This window comes from Mesocricetus auratus, unplaced genomic scaffold, assembly GCF_017639785.1.
Source record: "Mesocricetus auratus isolate SY011 unplaced genomic scaffold, BCM_Maur_2.0 Super-Scaffold_100008, whole genome shotgun sequence".
In the NCBI taxonomy this organism is placed as follows: Eukaryota; Metazoa; Chordata; class Mammalia; order Rodentia; family Cricetidae; genus Mesocricetus; species Mesocricetus auratus.
Window position 1 is genome coordinate 7,277,046 of NW_024429192.1, and position 18,237 is coordinate 7,295,282.

Here is an 18,237-nt window from a genome sequence, read left to right on the forward strand (position 1 = left end):
CTCTCCACTAAAGTGAGGTTTCTGCAGCAGCAGCAGCAAAAAAAAAAAAAAAAACACCCCAAAACCCAAAAAACTTTCACGTTTCACACACCCGACAAACAACGGTAGGGGCGTGCGGCTGGCAGTGAGAACTGGAAGAAAGTGAGATCGAAACAACCGGGTCTGGGGAAATTAGCGTCAAGGGTTCGGGAGGCTGCCAGGCTCAGGGCTTCGGGGCGCACGGCCGTACCCCGTGCATGCAGCGGGGCGGGCGCAGGGTGAGGTCGCAGCAGGAAGCTTAGGAGACTGCACGCGCTCGCCCTCCGCGCTCTGTCCGTCGTAGCAGCGGGGCAAAGTCCCGCCTGGGCACGACGGCTCCCCAACGCACCCTGGGGACCCTCGTCCCGCTCGTGAGCCCTGGAGACCCGCACTCATCCGCCGCCGCCGCCGCCGCCAGCGGCGGGAAAGCGCGCGGCGCGGCGCCGTCACGCGCTCGTTGCCCGGCGCGCGGCGTGGGCGGGGCGTGGGCGGGGCCCAGCGCGAGCGGGACGGGGCGGGGCCGTGCGCAGGAAGCGCTCGGAGGCCCGGAGCTGTCCCAGGGTGCCCCGCGCGGCGTGCACTCGGGTCGCTGCCGCCATCCTGCTGGCGAGAGAGAGGCGAGAGACAGAGAGGCCCGCCCGCTAGCCCGGGCCGGTGTGGGCCAGTGCGTGAGGGCGCGGGGGGCCGTGTCAGCGCGACGCAGAGCGCAGCCGCCGCCGCCGCCAAACGGACATGTTGGAGCCCCGCGCTGCCGCCGCCTCCCTGGCCTCCTCCGGCGCACGGGACTGAGCCGGGGCCCGCCGCCCGCCCTCTGACTGCGCTCGGCCGGCCCGGCCTCGCCGCCTCGGCCGCAGCCCCTTCCTGCTCGGCCTCGCTCTCCGCCGCTCGTCGCCCGCCGCCGTCGTCCTCCTCTCCCCCTCCACGCCCCAGGCCCTGCCGGCTCCCGGCCCTGCTCCGCCGCGGCGCGAGGTCTATGTGACCGGCGGGCCCGGAGCAGCCGCCGCCGCCGCAACGCGAACATGGACGCCGTCAACGCCTTCAACCAGGAGGTGAGGGGTGCTCGGGGCAGGGCTGCTGCGGGCCAGCCGGGCCGCCTCTCCCGCTGCCCGAGGGCTTTCCGAGCCCCCGAGTCGGGGCGGGGACGCTTCCTGCTCAGGGTTCCGGGGCGGCGGGCCTGAAGCCGAGGAGAGGTCGCGGCCGCCGCCGCCGGGGGCTGACCCCGCGCCCCTCCCCCGCCGTGCCCCCTTCGCCCCCTTCCGGCCTGCGCCGGCTCCGGCTCCTCCAACGTGGCCCTTGTGCTCCCGGCCCGGCCCTCGGCTTGGCGGGGCCGAGATCCCGCCAGGGGCTGCAGCGGAGCGCGGGCCGGCGGGCCGGGCGGGCGGGCGGGCGGGCCGGCGGGCGGACCTGGGGGCGGGAGTTCCCGCGGGTCGGGGGCCCGGCCCGGCGCGGCCGCCGCCTGGGCTCTCCTGTTGCTCAGGCCGCGGCGCGTCGGCCGCTGGCTGGACTCTGATCCCCGCTGGCGGGGAGAGTTCGAGAGGGCGCCTACCCTCCTCCTGCCTCCCGGATTGGCATGCTCACGAGTAAACACAGGGAAGAGGTAGTTCCTTAGCCTTCCGAGTCCGGAGCGTCCCCTTTGCTTAACAACGTGACACCTTCAAAGTTGAATGGGAGAGCGGAGTGTTTGCCCCGCCTTAGTCCGCTAGAAAGGCGGCGTGAGCCTCCGCTTGGCTCGCCCTCACGCTCTCCTCCCGCAGTGCTTAGTCCTCAGCTCCGCTTCTTCAGGAACGTTTATTTACCCGTGAAAACCTCCCCAAACCGGGAACAAAGCTGCCTGCCGCCTTAAAGCTCTCTAGTTGTATCTCTGATCGTTCCAGGTGCTGCTTTTGGAGCGTAAAGTCCATGCCATCTTATTTATCTGAATGGATTTGGGAGGAGGAGGAGGAGGAGGAGGAGACGACCATTGATGATTTAAAACGCAGTTACAGACTGGAAACTATTGTGGATTGAGTTGGATTATGTTTCCCGTTTCAAATACTAAAGATAAACCAGCACCGAAGAAATCTGATGTCATAGTTTGACGTGTGTTGATGTGGTGTCAGAACTTGCTCCATCGCACCATGAGATTTTTGTGGCTCAACCTGCAGTAGGATTAGGGTGTCGTCCCCCCCCTTTCGATTTGTAGTGCCATAGCAGGGGACCCTCCAGTTAATCCTGCAGTGGAGAATATTAATTGCTGTGCAGATTACCCACCCCTCTCTACGTTCAGGGTTAGGTACAGGTCTTCACAGACTGCAGCCATTGCACTTGGTGATAGAAAGGGACGTGAAAGGGTTCATTAGGGACAGTTCGAAAAATAGTATTCCCTCATTTGGGTCCCCAGAAAACTGGTAGCAACGCTCCAGATACCCCAGAGGTCAATGCTTGCTTTGTAGGATCGCCTGGGATGCTTGCCGCTGGGAGGGCAGTCCTTCAGTTCTTCTCCCTAACCCTTCCCCCACCATAGCAGGTGCCGGGCAGACAGTTCTTGAATAGATGAGGGCTCACACAAATGCCACAGTCGTTAAGACGTCAGGCACACTTCTCAAGATGAAAACTAACTTGTGTGTTTCTATAAACAAGGGGGCTTTTTTTAGTGTACTTTTAAAGGCCAGAAATATTCAATCCTGATTTAAGGTATTGTGGAAGGTGATATCGAGTACATCGTTTTTTGTTTTTTTGTTTTTTGTTTTTTTTTTGGTTTTTCGAGGCAGGGTTTCTCTGTGGCTTTAGAGGCTGTCCTGGAACTAGCTCTTGTAGACCAGGCTGGTCTCAAACTCACAAAGATCCGCCTGCCTCTGCCTCCCGAGTGCTGGGATTAAAGGCGTGCGCCACCGACGCCCGGCTGTCGAGTACATCGTTAATGTGGCCATTATTAACTCCTAACTAACTCCATTGGTTAGGCTTTGTAGAATACCAAGGGGGTGGTCAACAGATTAAGACTAGAGGCCACCAAACCTTGTAGGATAGTGGAATTTGAGGGTTAGGGTTAAATGTATAAGGAAATACAGCCTGAAATTGCAGTCAGTAATTGCTTAGGGATGCTTGACTCTTTGAGAAGGGAAATGGTATTTTGACCTTTTAAAAGGCATAGTGAACATTTCCTCATGTTCATTTCCTTTTGTTCCTCATCTTTATGAACTTGGAGTTAAACTTGCTACTCGTACGTTTCCATTGCCAACGCTTTCTGTTAAATTGCAAAGTAAAACCCATGTTCTTGTGCCTTGATTTGTAGTGCTTAGTTTCTACTATTTCTCCCTATTCAGAACACATTGCTGATTAGGTCCTTGTAACATTGGATCTCCCAAATCTAATGTTCAGTTGTTCAGCTGTGTCCTTAACTGGGGAAGAGCATCTCTGTCACTTAGGGGCCTACCAGATAGAATTTTAACCAATGAAAAGGGTTTTTCCTTTGGGCTCTTGTGTGTTCTGAGGTGCCCATGAGGTGTCGGTGAACACTTAGAAGGAACGGTATCTGTGTTAGGATTTCAGAGAAGGTCAGAGACAGTTTGAAGGACTAAGAAGTAAGTAGTGGTTTGACTCTGGAGCTGCTGGAAAGTAAAGATGATTAATTTGGAGAGTGGTGTTCATGTTTCATGTATTTGAATCCTCACTTTTAGTCTGTGGGGAAACATTGATGGTTTTAAGTAGTACAGTAGCAAGGTTGTGTTCCACTTGTGGTGGGGTAGTTGTGTAGGTCACAGGAGGCGTGGAAGAATGTGGGCCAAAGGAATTCGTGGACCTTAGTGTCTGGTAGTTGTATAAGCCCCTTTGTCAACCGGGCAGTGCTGGCGCACGCCTTTAATGCCAGCACTAGGGAGACAGAGGCAGGTAGATCTATGTGAATTAAAGACCAACCTGGTCTACCCAGGACAGGCTCCAAAGCTACACCCTGACTTGAAAACAGACAAAAAACCCTTTTGTCACTGTATTCTATATGCTGAGATAGTGATGACAAGTCAGTCTTCAAAAGTATGTTTAGTGGAAAAGAATTGTATTTGGTTTTGAAATAGGTTAAGTTGCTGTTGTGTAGAATAGTCATGTGGATATTTTTGGCAAGCAATTGGGCATGTAGTTTTTAGAGTCAGAAGTAGCCAAAACAGGCAGAGTCACTCATGAGTGCTGGTAAAAATTCTAGGGTGCAGGGAAGAGAAAGAAAATACCTACTATAGCATATTTGGCTTCTCAGGCACTTTATATATGTCTAGTTTAACAGATACATATTCCTACAGCCTTGCATAGGCATCCAGTTACATAGAGAGGCTGATTTTTTTCCATCCATCCATCCATCCATCCATCCATCCATCCATCCATCCATCCAAGACAGGGTTTATCTGTGTAACAGCTCTGGCTGTCCTGGAACTTGCTTTGTAGACCAGGCTGGCCTTGGAGGGGCTGATTTTTTTTTTTAAGTTAAATAATAATTTACCCAAGGGCACATTTCTAAACTAATGGCAGAGTCAGAATTTGAATGTAGATCTCTCTGCTTAGTTGATGTGCTTTGTAGAATACCAAGGGAATGGTCAACAGATTAAAGATTTTGGGGTAATGGAATTTGAAGTTTAGGGTTGAATGGATAAGGACATAAGTCAAATGTAATCTTTGGTTTGGTTTTGAATGATTAGAGGAAGCGGCTGCTTTATGGGTGATGGGAAGGAGAGGCTAGCAGTGTACTAGACGTGGTAGGCTATGTGTTTATGCATGCTACACTATAAGATTTTAGTCTGGTGAAAGGTGGGCGGGCACTGTCAGATGAGACTGGGAACTTGGGTAGTATGTTGTAGACCCTAGTCTCTGTTAGACAAAAGGCAAGGCTTCAGGTTGGGAGATACTGGTTGGTTAGGATGCTCTCCCAGAGGACTCCTGTTGGAGCCAGGTTCAGGGGGTCTGATGTGCTTCTCTGGTGCACAGACCAACAGCATCAGTATATGTGAAGTAAGCTTTAAAGGGAGAGGATTGAGCATATTCAGGGAGGGATATGAAAAGGTGAGTTTAAAGCTGCAAGAGAACCAAGTTGGGAAATAAAAGGAAAAGGACAGACTGGGAATGATGTCAAGGAAGTTGTCTTGATATAGACGGTAAAGTGGAAAGTGAGTTACTAAAGACACTCATTAATTTGGTATTTGGGTGCTTTATTCTCTCGAAGACGCACTGCTAAATAAGTCTTAAAAAAGATGGAATGAGGCAGGTCTGTTATGGCCAGGACTTTGTGCTCTGCTATGTGGTTTTCCTCAATGTGAAAAGTTTAAAACTTTAATGAAGTTTGTGAAATGAATAAAAATTACAGAAATTTTTAATCAGGAGGTGGTGGCTCACACCTTTAGTCCCAGCACTAGGAAGGTAGAAATTTATAGAATTTTTTAATCCATTAATTATTGTCTTACGCATTAAAGGAACATCATAGTCTGCTGTCCCCATCTATCTATTATTTTAAGATCTTTGAGATACAAAAATGATGTAAAAAAACATTTTGTTTTTGTTTTTCCAGACAGGGTTTCTCTGTGGCTTTGGAGGCTGTCCTGGAACTCGTTCTTGTAAGACCAGGCTGGTCTCGAACTCACAGAGATCCGCCTGCCTCTGCCTCCCGAGTGCTGGGATTAAAGGCGTGCGCCACCAACGCCCGGCAAAACCATTTTTTTTAATGAAAATAAGTTATTATTTAATTTTAAAAGTCCCTTTTTGTGGGGCTGGAGAGATGGCTCACGGGTTAAGAGCACTGACTGCTCTTCCAGAGGTCCTGAGTTCAATTCCCAGCAACCACATGATGGCTCACAGCCATCTATAGTGAGATCTGGTGCCCTCTTCTAACATGCAGGCAGAACAGTGTGTACATAATAAATAAATCTTTTAAAAAAGGTCCCTTTTTGTCCTCACTCAAGCTATTACTTCCAGCAGAGACAATCAAATGATGAAATCTGAGACCTGTGAACAATAAAGATGGAGTCTGTGTATATATGTTGCTTATTGTGCATATTCTTAAACATGCTCACAGAGTCCATTTTTGCTGATAACTGCAATAAACTTTGTCAAATGTGTTCTGTGCACATCCACTCTGACAGTTGTCCTCAGTTTTCATTTGACTCCTTTAGGTCCATAAATGTAAGGACCACAGCAAACTGTCTCTTCATGTGTAGGAATGTAAACTGAAGGTATGTTATGGGCCCTCTCATGCAGCAGCAGTGGCCTCTTGTGAGTGAGTGAGTGGGAAAGGGACCTCACTTTCTCTGAAGTCAGACAAGTTCAGCTGGGAGTGTTTGTTAGGAGCGGATGCTCTGCTATCAGTCTTGACTCAGCACTAACTCGAGAATTCTCTGAAGTAGGGAGCTTGCTGCCTTCCTCTTCACTGTGATGCTAGTCATGATTGTTTAGTGGAATTTAGATCTCTGCTCTGATGAGGCTGCTCTTGTTTTTTTTTTTTTTTTTTTTTGGTTTTTCGAGACAGGGTTTCTCTGTGTCTTTGGAGGCTGTCCTGGAACTCGCTCTGTAGACCAGGCTGGTCTCGAACTCACAGAGATCTACCTGCCTCTGCCTCCCGAGTGCTGGGATTAAAGGCGTGCGCCACCAACGCCCGGCTTGCTCTTGTATTTTAACCTGCAGTACTAATCTTTTTTTTTTTTATCATTCATTCTGTTGAGAGAGATGTGAGTGGACAAGGGATTCAGAGTGATGTGTTATGTGGAGGAGATACACTATTGTGTTAGCATTTTGTTAGTGCTTTTGACTGTTTGGATCCTGTCAGTCACAGCTACTTCTGTTCCCAACTCTCAGTCTCTTCCCACAGTAACCGAAGGAAAGCTGGCTTTTCAGAGTATTCCGACAACATTTATTCCCAATGTTTTTGGTAAAAAATATGTTCTTCTTTAACATTTTTTGTCAAGTACTTTGTTCTAGAAAAAGTTACCTACATAAGTAATAAATTGACTTAGAGATAAATTTAAAAGTAGCAGAAATGTTTGGTTTCTAAATATGATGAAACAGAATTGAGGATGATCCATACCTAATCATAGAAAGGTGACAAAATGGTGGTTTTGTTTGTTTAAAGCCAGAAACAAATTCTGGGTCTGTACACATTTAAATCTCATTTTAAATATACCTTGATAACACAGTTTGTTATATACCTTCACCATGCTCGTTGTGTTCAGCATTTGTGTGGCTTGTGGAGTGCATTCCATGCTGGACAGTTAAAGCTCTTACTGGTGTCTGTATTTGCCTTACCATAGCCCTAATTAATCTGAAAGCAGTTAAGGACGAGAAACTAGGTTTCATCAGGGATGAGTGAACATGAGGACAGCCATCCCTCCATTCACCTCTTGAAAGTTCTCAGTTGTGTTTGCATGGGTTGCAGCATCTTGCTGTTAATCCATGTGGTCAGTGATCCCAGCGGGAACAGACCCTAGATGGGCAGAATAGTTGACATCCGTGCAGTTTTTCTTCCCAAACACCCCTTTCCACAAAATTATTTTCAGACACAATAGATAATGCCCAAAGAAGAAATTTGGCTGGGCATGGTACCTCGTACCTTTAATCCCAGCACTTGGTAGGGAGGCAGGGGCAGGTGGATCTCTTGAGTCCAAGGCCAGCCTGGTCTACAGAGTTAGTTCCAGGACAGCTAGGACTACACAGAGAAACCCTGTCTTGAAAAGAAACTTGGACTTATGTACACATACATAGAATCATGCCACTTATAGGTAAGTATATATCACAGTGGAAAGTGGTTGGTTGGTGCCTAATCTTTTTTTTTAGAGTAGTAAAACTTGCTGTGTGTTAACTGTCATAGTGGTACATAACAGTATAATAGTATGCTAATCTCCTCAGGTTTTAAGTTTGTTTGTTAACGGCTACTAAACTTTTAATCTTCACATTTGTTCAATAGGTAGTAAAATGACTAGATTTATATATACTCTTAATAAAAGAAAAAAAAACAGTTCCTTTAATTGCAGAGTTGTACAGGAAACAGTAGGGGACCAGGCAGAAAGTCCCTGGCTGTCTGGTAGGAATTTGTAAAAAGCCTACTTGACAACAAGATTGAGAAGTTCTACCATCATCTCTGTGTACAGCGTTGATTTTAGTGTCAGTTGTCACCGTGGTCAGAAAGTTATCCTAGCCTTGGGGATGGCTCAGCAAGTGAAAGTACTTGCTTTGAGTGTCTGGTCTCGGGGTTAACCCTGGAGCCTAAGAGAAGGTGAAAAGACCACCTTTTATGCTCCCATGTATCATACACATTTGTTTTTTAATTCACTGATGATTTTCATCCCAAAGTCATTGTCTGTTTCTACTGTGTTCATTAGCCACTATTAACATCTACATAAACTCCCACTTAATATTTGTCATTTAGTAATGACATTCTGCATGATTGAGTCTTTAGTAGTTTTTTTGTTTGTGCTTTTTTTTTTTGAGACAGGGTTTCTCTGTATTGATTTGGAGGCTGTCTTGGAACTCATCCTGTTTACCATGCCTGCCTCTGCCTCCCGGGTGCTGGGATTAAAGGTGTGCGCCACCAACACCCAGCTATTGAGTCTTTAGTTTTAAAGCTCCGTATTCACTATACATTTGTTCAAAGCTGGTCCTAGCTCTTTGCAAATGTGTTAGAAATGGGAGGAGGTGGTCACACAGCCAGCATAGTTTGAATGTATTGCTCAAGCACATGACTAAACACAGGTACATCACAAGACGGGAGACACTGAACCCAAGGAGCCTCAATTCTGTATCCTCTTACTTTGAACATGGATGTGCATATATATTGGAACTGTGATGGGGAAGTGGGTATTTCCTGATGACTTTGCACTCAGTGGATTCGTGCTATAGGTGTTGGAGTATGGTTAATCTCAGCAGTAGCCACTGCTTATAAGTCTCCATGAACAAGATATGAGGATGGAGGATATTTTATTCCTGGTGTTATTTATTAATTAATGCAAGGGCTTCACCAATTAAGAAAAAGGACAAAGCTTTATTGTGTTTAGACCTGATTCAGTATACCCCCTTCCTATTCTTCTGGTATTGCCCCTCTCTAAAGTATGCTATTGTGTTAGATCGGGGTTAACCAGCTCTGTAGTCTGCCACCACCCTCTGAAAGACCTCTAGTGGCTTCCTGTAGTTTATCATGAGGTTCTGTTTTGTCTTTTCCTTGTTCTTGGTCAGCACTAATTTTTAGCTGAAGCAAAATTACAAAGCTCTACCTATATAGGGTATAACTATATAATTACTGTAACATGTCTTTTATATTTTTTAGAATTTATTTTACGTGTATAAGTAGTGTGCGCGTGCACACGCGTGTGTGCATGTACGTACCATGTACGCAGTACTGACAGAGGCCTGAAAAGGATGTTAGGTTTCCTAGAATTACTGGGAATTGCAATGAACCTGGTTCCTCTGCAAGAGCGAGTTCTCTTAACTACTGAGCCCTAACTCTTTAGGGAGCAAGGTGTTTTTAAATTCATGCCTGGGCTGAGGAGATGGCTGACTTGGTGAAGCGTTGGCTATACAATCATCAGGACCTGAATGTGGATCCCAGGACCCGTGTATAAACTTGGGGTTGACAATATACGCCTGTAACAGTTGCACTGGGTCCCAGGGGCATGAGGATCTCTGAAGCTTTCTAGACAGCTAGGCAGCTCCAGATTCCGAGAGGGGCATGGTCTGTCTCCAGAAGTAAGATGGAAGGCAATAGATGAAGATATGTAATGTTGACCTCTGGCTTCCACATATATGCCCAGCACACTGTACTTGTTTGTTTGTTTATTTATTGATATGCATGAGCGTCTGCTGCATGAGCTGCACATGGAAGACCAAAGAGGGTGTCAGGTCCTCTGCAAAAACAGCCAGTGCTCTTAACTGCTGAACCGTCTCTCCAGACCATCCCCACTACCTTTTTAAAAGGGTGTGTGTGTGTGTGTCCGTCTGCTTTAGAAAGGATTGGCTAAGCCGTGGAAGTATGGTGATGTATGCTCATCTGTTTTTTTTGGGGGGGGGCTTGAGACAGGTGTGGCTTTGGAGGCTGTCCTGGAACTCGCTCTTGTAGACCAGGCTGTCTCAACTCACAGAGATCCACCTGCCTCTGCCTCCCGATGCTGGCATTGCTGCCATGCTGTATGCACATCTTTTTTTGTCTTTCTTGAAGCAGGGTCTTTGTAGCTCTGGCTGGCATGTAACATTGTAACCCAGACTGTTTCTGAGCTTGCAGCAATGCCTGGCTCTGCTGGATCTTAAGTGCTGGAATAATAACATGTGTGCACCACTGTTGTGGCTGTCCAGATTTGTGTAAAGGCCCACTGTTGTCCACTATTCTGGAAACTAGTGAATTGTACATTTTCAGAATGCAATTCTATTATAAATTATATTCCAGGATTTTAGAAACTCAAAAATGTTACATTATAACATACCATTTAGTTGTTTTCTTGCTTGATATGGTTTTCTGTCAGATTGAAAACTGCTAGCCAACTACATGGTTTTTGTTGATTCTGAATCTAAGGTTTGTTCAGTGGGTATCTTCGTTTTTTGACATGATACTACAAGAAGTTACCAGAGGAGAGAATTTGAGGAAAAGCAGGAGTGGGGAGGTATCTGTGTTTGCTCATTAAATAATAGGTGATTGTAGCCAGTGTTACATACCTGTCTAAATGCTTTTAAAAAATTAAAAAATTTTATTTTCTTACAATAAAATGATTCTATGTCCTTGAACCAAGTTTTTGTTTTTGTTTTTTTTTCCTCTATCGAAGTCCAGGAGGAAATACTTATTTCATGAAAACGTTTCTTCATTGGTAATTTCATTGAGATACTAGTTCAAAGTTCACTAGTACAGCTAATAATAAACTTGTTGAAACCTGGCTCTGTGTTAGTGGAGTACAGCAGTGGCATGGATAGCACATGGACATTCTAAGAAGTTACTGTGTGTGTGATGGTGTGTGCGCATGTGGGGTCAGAGGCTTGGCCCTAAGCGCCTTTGCCCCCACGTAACCAGCCAGCCAGCCCCATGTGTTGTTAGAATCACCTTGTGGCACATTTCTTGAGCAAGTCAAAAGGAGTTTTGCATTGACTGCAGTTGGGTGAATCAAGATGGAGGTGAGGAGTGGAAAGGGTCTGGTATTGGAGACTGGAGGTGAATTGTCAACCCGGGGAGGGAAGTGGGACTTGGTTCTGAAGTGGAAAAATTGAATACAGGACACATTTTTGGAAATTGTAGGAGAGGTTCTCCAAAATGAAGCCTAAGTTGGGGTGTAGCTTAGGACAAATCATCAGAAATTACTTTGAAAATTTCTTCTTTCAGTAGTAAATGGTAACAGAATTTTGAGTTGGTAATGAAATAGAAAGGAATAAAGCAAATGAATATTGCTTGTTATATTACTGTATTGTTTTCTTAATGCAGTTGAGCTAAAATGGCTTTATACTTAATAACTAATTTTTACATTTGTATGACTATTTTGTAAAATGTTTCTCTAAGGTCTGGGATTAGAAAATTGCATTTGTGGGAAAATGTGATAAGTGGAAAGAAATTTTAGGGAAGAGGATTTCTTGACACTTGAATTTAACAATGTTATGTGTAACTTTGCTTGTAAAGTATCTGGTTTCAAACTTGTAGAGATCTGAGGGGTAGGCTTTATAAAGAAGCAGGTGGTGAAATGTGCTGTTTACAGGAACTAAAGACCTTGAGTTGGAGAGTGTCTCAGTGTGAAAGCACTTGCCAAACATGGTGACCCAAGGGTGGGGCCAAGAACAGAGAGAGAGGAAGGGAAAGAGGGTAAGGTTTGGCTTAAACATGAAGGCTTTAAAGGATTTGATACCAGAAAATAGAATTTACATGAAAATAAATTATTAGTAATTAAAAAGAATTCTTCCTTTAATGCACAGATGTCAATAAAAATACACTTAAAACAGTAGTTTCCCTGGTGAGAATTTAAAGAATATATTTTTTATAGTTTAAAAAAGTTTTATTAAATATTTTCAAGTAGAGCTGGCAATATATAGATAGTTAAGTTCAATATCCCAGTACTGCTGTCTTCTCAAATTTGCTCACAGTGCAGAATGTTAGCTTCAATCAAATGTATTTCATGGGCAGGTTGTACCTGATACTAATGAGTCTCTATAGTTGGCCTTTTATTGGTTGATTGATTTTTGTCTTTTCAAGACAGGATCCCTCCACGTAGCCCTGGCTGTCCTGGAACTCTTATTTGTAGACCAGACTGGCCTTGAATTCACAAGAGATCAGCCTTCCTCTTCTGGGATTAAAGGCCTGTACCACCACACCCAGTTTATTGTTGAAATAAGTGCAAGTTAGGAAAATAAAATAATTTCACTAAGTACTATGTACCTGCTCATTTTAAATTGGGTATTTTAGTATTTTTCCCCCTTTTGCATACATTGGAATTTTTCCTGTTTGAAGGCAAAGTCTCATTGTGTTTCCCCATGTAACAGGAAATTGATGTATTTATTTTTTCTGAATAGTAATTGTGAGAATTTTGAGAGCATCCCATTATTACCTTGGATACATTTCTGGAAGTAAAATTGGTTGAAGATTATGAGTTGTTTTTGTTTTTAAAGTTTTATTTATTTATTATATTTTGCCAGCAGGCCAGAAGAGGGCACCAGATCTCATTACAGATGGTTGTGAGCCACCATGTGGTTGCTGGGAATTGAACTCATGACTTTTGGAAGAGCAGGCAGTGCTCTTAACCACAGAGCCATCTCTCCAACCCCCGGTTATGAGGTTTTGTTTTTTAGTTCTTGTTGTTATAACTTCATATTGCTCTGAGTAATTGAAGTGCATCAACTATATCTTACCAGCTTTTAGCTTTATGCTTCACTCAACAGCATAGATATATGAAGAATTAGGACTCATTTTGACATTTCCTTTGTTAACTGAGTTCACTGTAGAATTTGAATCTCACTCTCTTGAGTGTTTTAGTTGTGTTTATGACGAGAAGGGGCATGTGCCACACTGCACATGTGGGGGGTCAGAGGACTTACCTGCAGGACCCTGGAGTCTGGGGCATCAGACTTAAGGCCTGGTCGGGCTTAGCAGCAAGCACTTTTCCCCGGGAGCCCTCTCACAGGCCCTCCTTGCTGTCTGTACCTGCTGTGAGCTCTCTACACAGGGTTGTCTGTTTTCCCCAACATCAGGATGAGTGCTTTCTCAGACATAGAGTGTCACACTAAAGCCCTCTAATGAAATGCTGTGTCAGAAGACGCTCATGCTACCCTTCAGCTAACTTGTAGCAGTAATTGTATGGGATTGTTATTGTTTATGTTATTAAACATCCCAGCTATGCTAGCTTTAGCTTTTGATTTGTGTGAGCGAATGCGTTCACACAGAGTCGATTGCACAGGAGAGGGAGAGTGGGACCGAACGCTTCCTTCTGCTAGCTGTCTGGAGGATGGCCGCCCTGTTGCCACTGATGTTTGTGTGACTCTTGGGAGCATTGTCCCCTTTTTTGTACCATGGGTATGTACATGCAGGGTTACAGGATGATTCCCAGGAGTAAGTTCTCTCCTCCATGTGGCCTCTAGGGATCCAACTCTGTCTTTGGTGACAAGTGCCTTGCCATCTCACTAGCCCAATCTTGGGGTTTTGGATTTTGTTGTTTTTGCTTTTGTTTGTTTTTGTTAAACTTACAGTAATTGAGGGAAAATGCTTTGTCATCTTGGAGTTTATATAATAGCAAAAGAAGGAATGGTAATGCTAGATATACTTAAAATCCATTGTGAGCAAAATTTTAGAAAAACAAACTTGGAGTTTAAGGGGAAGAAAGGTTGGACTGTGTATGTACCTTTTGAAAGAAGCCTAAAGGTAAAGTTCTTAAGGAATTTAAGAATGAAAAAGATGTTTAAGGTGCTAGGGGGATGGCCCAGTGCTTAAAGTGCTCGCCGTGGCAGCGCACCCTGGAAACCCAGTGCTGGAGGCAGGGACAGTCCTCATCAGCCATCTGCACAGTCAATGCCCTCCAGTTCAGTGAGGTCTGTCCCAAGCAGAGGAGGACACTTGACTTTGATCTCTGGCCTCAGTGGATACAAACACACACACACACACACACACACACACACACACACACACACACACACACACAAATTTTTACGGTACACTCTTCTCTTTTAAAAATTAAGACATGGGCTGGAGAGGTGGTTTAGTGGTTAAGAACATTTGTGTTGGGGGCTGGAGAGATGGCTCAGAGGTTAAGAGCACTGGTTGCTCTTCCAGAGGTCCTGAGTTCAATTCCCAGCAACCACATGGTGGCTCACAACCATCTGTAATGAGATATGGTGCCCTCTTCTGGCCTGTAGTGATACATGCAGACAGAACACTGTACAATAACAAACAAATAAATAAATCTTTAAAAAAAAACACTGAGCAAAAAAAAACATTTGTGTTTTTTTTAAGTTTTTAAAAAATTTTTCATTTATTATGCACACAGTGTTCTGCCTGCATGTATCCCTGCAGGCCAGAAGAGGGCACCGGATCTCATTGCAGATGGTTGTGAGCCACCATGTATGTGGTTGCTGGGAATTGAACTCAGGACCTCTGGAAGCAGCCAGTGTTCTAGCTGCTGAGCCATCTCTATAGCCCAAGAACATTTGTTTTTTTCCAAGGTCCTGGGTTAGAGTCACAGCACCCATATGGTGTTCACAGCTGTCCATAATTCTGGTTCTAGGACACACATACATGCAAAAGACTGCTATGTAACTTCTCAATTATTTTCATTTCCTTGATAGCTTAATTTTAAAAGTAGAACTCTAGAGTCTATACTGGTTCATTTTTATTTCTTCCAGTTGACTATCTAGTCACTGCCATTTACCAATAGTCAGAACTTTTGGAGGGGGGGTTCGAGACAGGGTTTCTCTGTATTGTTTTGGAGTCTGTCCTGGAACTCGCTCTGTAGACCAGGCTGGCCTCGAACTCACAGAGATCCACCTGCCTCTGCCTCCCGAGTGCTGGGATTAAAGGCATGTACCACCAATGCCCGGCCCCAGTCAGAACATTTTTAATAACAGTTTATAACAGAAAAGAACTTGTTTTGTCAAGTAAAGACTGCCTTTTTTTTTCTTCAGAAATATGTTGGCTGTGACTTCATCTTTAATCAGTTAGAAAAAAAAGAGGTCAGATGAGGGTGTCAAGTAGTTTTAATAAATAGCATTAGGACTATCAGTTGAGGTCCTCCTAGAAATAATCCCCCACCCTTAAAATCAAAACCACTAAATGACTTAGTCTGAGGCGTACAAAGTGAGCATATAAAGTCAAATGAAAGTTGGTCTAAGTTAAAAAGTGATTTCCAAACTACCTAAATAGGTTGGAAAGACCATGAAGATGGGTTTGTTGGAGGTGATGATGAAAAACTGTAGGAGGGCTTAAGTTGGTCACAGATGTTAACAAAGCGAGTGAGCACTTTTATTTAAAGCAATGAACACACCTCTCTTGCATGGGCATCAACCGCAGTTCCTTGAACCTGGGACTGTTATCTTCTGTACCAAGAAATTGGGGGGCTTGAGTGGTCCTCACATGGAGTGATTGTCTGGATTATCTGAGAGGGTCCTGTGTAATCACAAAGGTACTTATCCAGGAGACAGAAGGAAGTAAGGCAAGGGAAGCAAGGGTAGCGAGCAGGCCCTGTGGAGGAAGGGGCCGCGCAGCACAGGCGGTGGTCAGCAGGAAACTGAGCCCAGCGTGTATGGGCGTAGTGCTTGCCCTGTGCTCCTTGTCTAAAGCTGTTTACTGGAGGAGGGGTGAGGACGAGGAGACTAGCACAAAAGAGGACAGCTTTCTTAAAACTTGTCAAAGAGCCCAACTTGGGCAGGTTGGTGCAAATGTAGACGGCTCCCAGGGTCAAAGACTTGAATTTGCTGTGCAGTAAGCAGTGCTCAGAACTCAGCGGTGATGTGCAGACACCTGCTCGGGTTGCTTGCTGCTTCGGAGTCTCCTATCCCACCAGCACATGCTTCAGAACTGCTGGTCTCATGCCTCGTTTGTGATAGACTTCTTTGTTTCTTGTCGTTATCCCTACATGGTACTCATAACACTTATTTTTAAATAGTACTTGCCATGTATAGATAGTACAAGTGGTTTAGAGATGATTGAAAGTATACAGAGAGAATGTGCAGACTCTGCCATTTTCTATAAGGGACATTAGTCGAGAGCCAGTGCATTAAAAGTCTCAGTTGTGACGTCAGCCTGTAGCTTGGAAAGCACTGTTGTGAGCTGTCCTGGTAGTATGCTGACTTCTAGGGCACACACTCCCCGCTACGTGCTGCATTAATGCCACAGGGCCTGGCATGTTTACATTCTCAGCATTAGCCAGTGGTAGAGCCAAACTTTGTGGACTGTTAGTTGATTATTGGGTCGGTGTTCTGACCGAGAATAACAAATTATGAAAAGTCAATAGCTGTAATCAAAGTTGTGGATTGTCACAAGGCCAGCCTTTGTAAATCTGAGAGATTCCTTGACAAAATTTTTAAGATTATTTAAGATTATTAAATTGCAATTTGGCTCTGGATGAGGAGAGGAAGGGATAAGTAGTAAGTCATTTACTTTAGATCCGAGAAACTGCTTATAAATAGAAAACATTAACAGTGTATTTGTTACTTATTTTTAATTTCTATTTTGACACAAGATCCCACTAAGTTGTCTAGGCCAGCCTTGAACTTGTAACCTCTGCCTTAGCTTCTCAAGTAGCAGGTGTCACAGACCTTTGTGTTGGGCTTAGCATAATTGATTTTAATTAAAGAAAACAAAACAAAATTGGAATTGGTACAAATGAGGGAGGGTGGGCATAGATACCAAGGAAAGAAAAAAAAAGAACTTTTTTTTTTTTTTTTGGTTTTTCGAGACAGGGTTTCTCTGTATTGTTTTGGAGGCTGTCCTGGAACTAGCTCTGTAGACCAGCCTGGCCTCGAACTCACAGAGATCCACCTGCCTCTGCCTCCCAAGTGCTGGGATTAAAGGCGTGCGCCACCAACGCCCGGCAAAAAAGACAACTTTTAGGAACCATTTTAGATAATTCCATTTGGGAACTGAATTAATAATTCATAAGGCAGTAATACAGTATTGTTCTTTAAAGACATGGATCAATTTCAGAAGCAGTTGCCGCGGGGCCCTGGCTTGCCTGGGCATGCGTGCATGGCTCAGTGTTTGGCAAGTGCACTCTGCTGTACAGCACAGGAAGAAGTCTGGCTTCTGAAGGCTCCGAGCAAAGACAAGCTTGAGACCAGTGTACCAGTCACCCATCTGTGACATTTGAGCGCTTCTGAGTACTTTTCGTTCTGATCATCTCAGTAACTGGGCAGGGTTCTGGTTTTTGTGTTTCTTTTCTGGTGTAGGACTCTAACATGGGGCCTTGTATGTGTGAAGCAGGGGCCCTGCCTGAGCAGGCTTGCCAGCCCCGCTGGAGTGGTGGTTTCCTTGTCCCTGTGACAGCACTAACAGTTGAAAGGAAGAAAGGCTTGTCTGCACTGGTTTTAGAGGGTTTTAGTCCGTGGTGGCAGCAAAGGCATGTTCACAGCAGCTCAGACATGTTTCTTCACAGGGGAGCAAGGGGTAACGTCAGATACAACCTCCCAAGGATACCCAGCAGTCTTCTCCAACAGGCTCTGCCTATTTCTTGTTGGCATGTGACCGTAATCCCAGGACTGAGGAAGAAGGCCCTGTCCCCTGGGGTTTGCTCTTCAACCAGTCTAGCTTAGTTTTTGTCTGTCTGTCTGTCTGTCTGTCTGTCTGTCTGTCTATCAGGGCTGGTGGCTCCCCTAAGCAAGACAGCTCAGGTTGACCTCTGCCTTACACACGCTCACGGGGACACTCACACAAATTTGTATTGTAGTAACTTAGGACTGGCATGTTAATGTAGCAGCAGGGACTGATTCTTGAACCTTAGCTTGCTCATCTGTGGGCATGGAATCCTGTCTCCCCGACCCCTTCTTAGTACTTCTGTCCACATGATGGGAGTTAGAGTATTTCCATGGAAGTGGCTTCACGTCTAATGAAGCTTCTGGTCTGTCTAGATAGTAAGGGACCACTTTGACTTGTAAACAGAGATGCTTTGAGTTTGTGCTTTGAAATCAGTAAGATACTGTTAACTATCAGCTTTGGAAAATAAATTCTATATATCCAATTTTGAAGCTTTCCTAAAGTGATTTTCTTCCAGTTACATCAACTACAAATTCACAACTCTTAAGACTTGGGTAAGGGAGAGTCGAGGTTGTCTAAAA

General features: G+C 45.2%; 1 protein-coding gene across 6 annotated transcripts in view; it reads left to right on the forward strand.

Annotated features, from left to right (window-relative positions):
• Positions 1–585: 585 nt before the first annotated feature.
• The window catches only part of Scaf4 (SR-related CTD associated factor 4), a 58,493-nt gene continuing 40,841 nt past the window's right edge, over positions 586–18,237 (forward strand). For 3 of the 6 annotated variants that reach the window (XM_013116193.3, XM_013116191.3, XM_040750521.1), the window contains exon 1: positions 588–1,067. In XM_013116193.3, coding sequence (XP_012971647.1) covers positions 1,038–1,067 — 30 coding nt within the window. In that variant the 5' untranslated portion in view covers positions 588–1,037. Of the gene's footprint in view, positions 1,068–18,237 lie in introns of all 6 variants that reach the window. The other 3 variants (XM_013116189.3, XM_013116192.3, XM_040750522.1) reach the window with 2 other exon arrangements.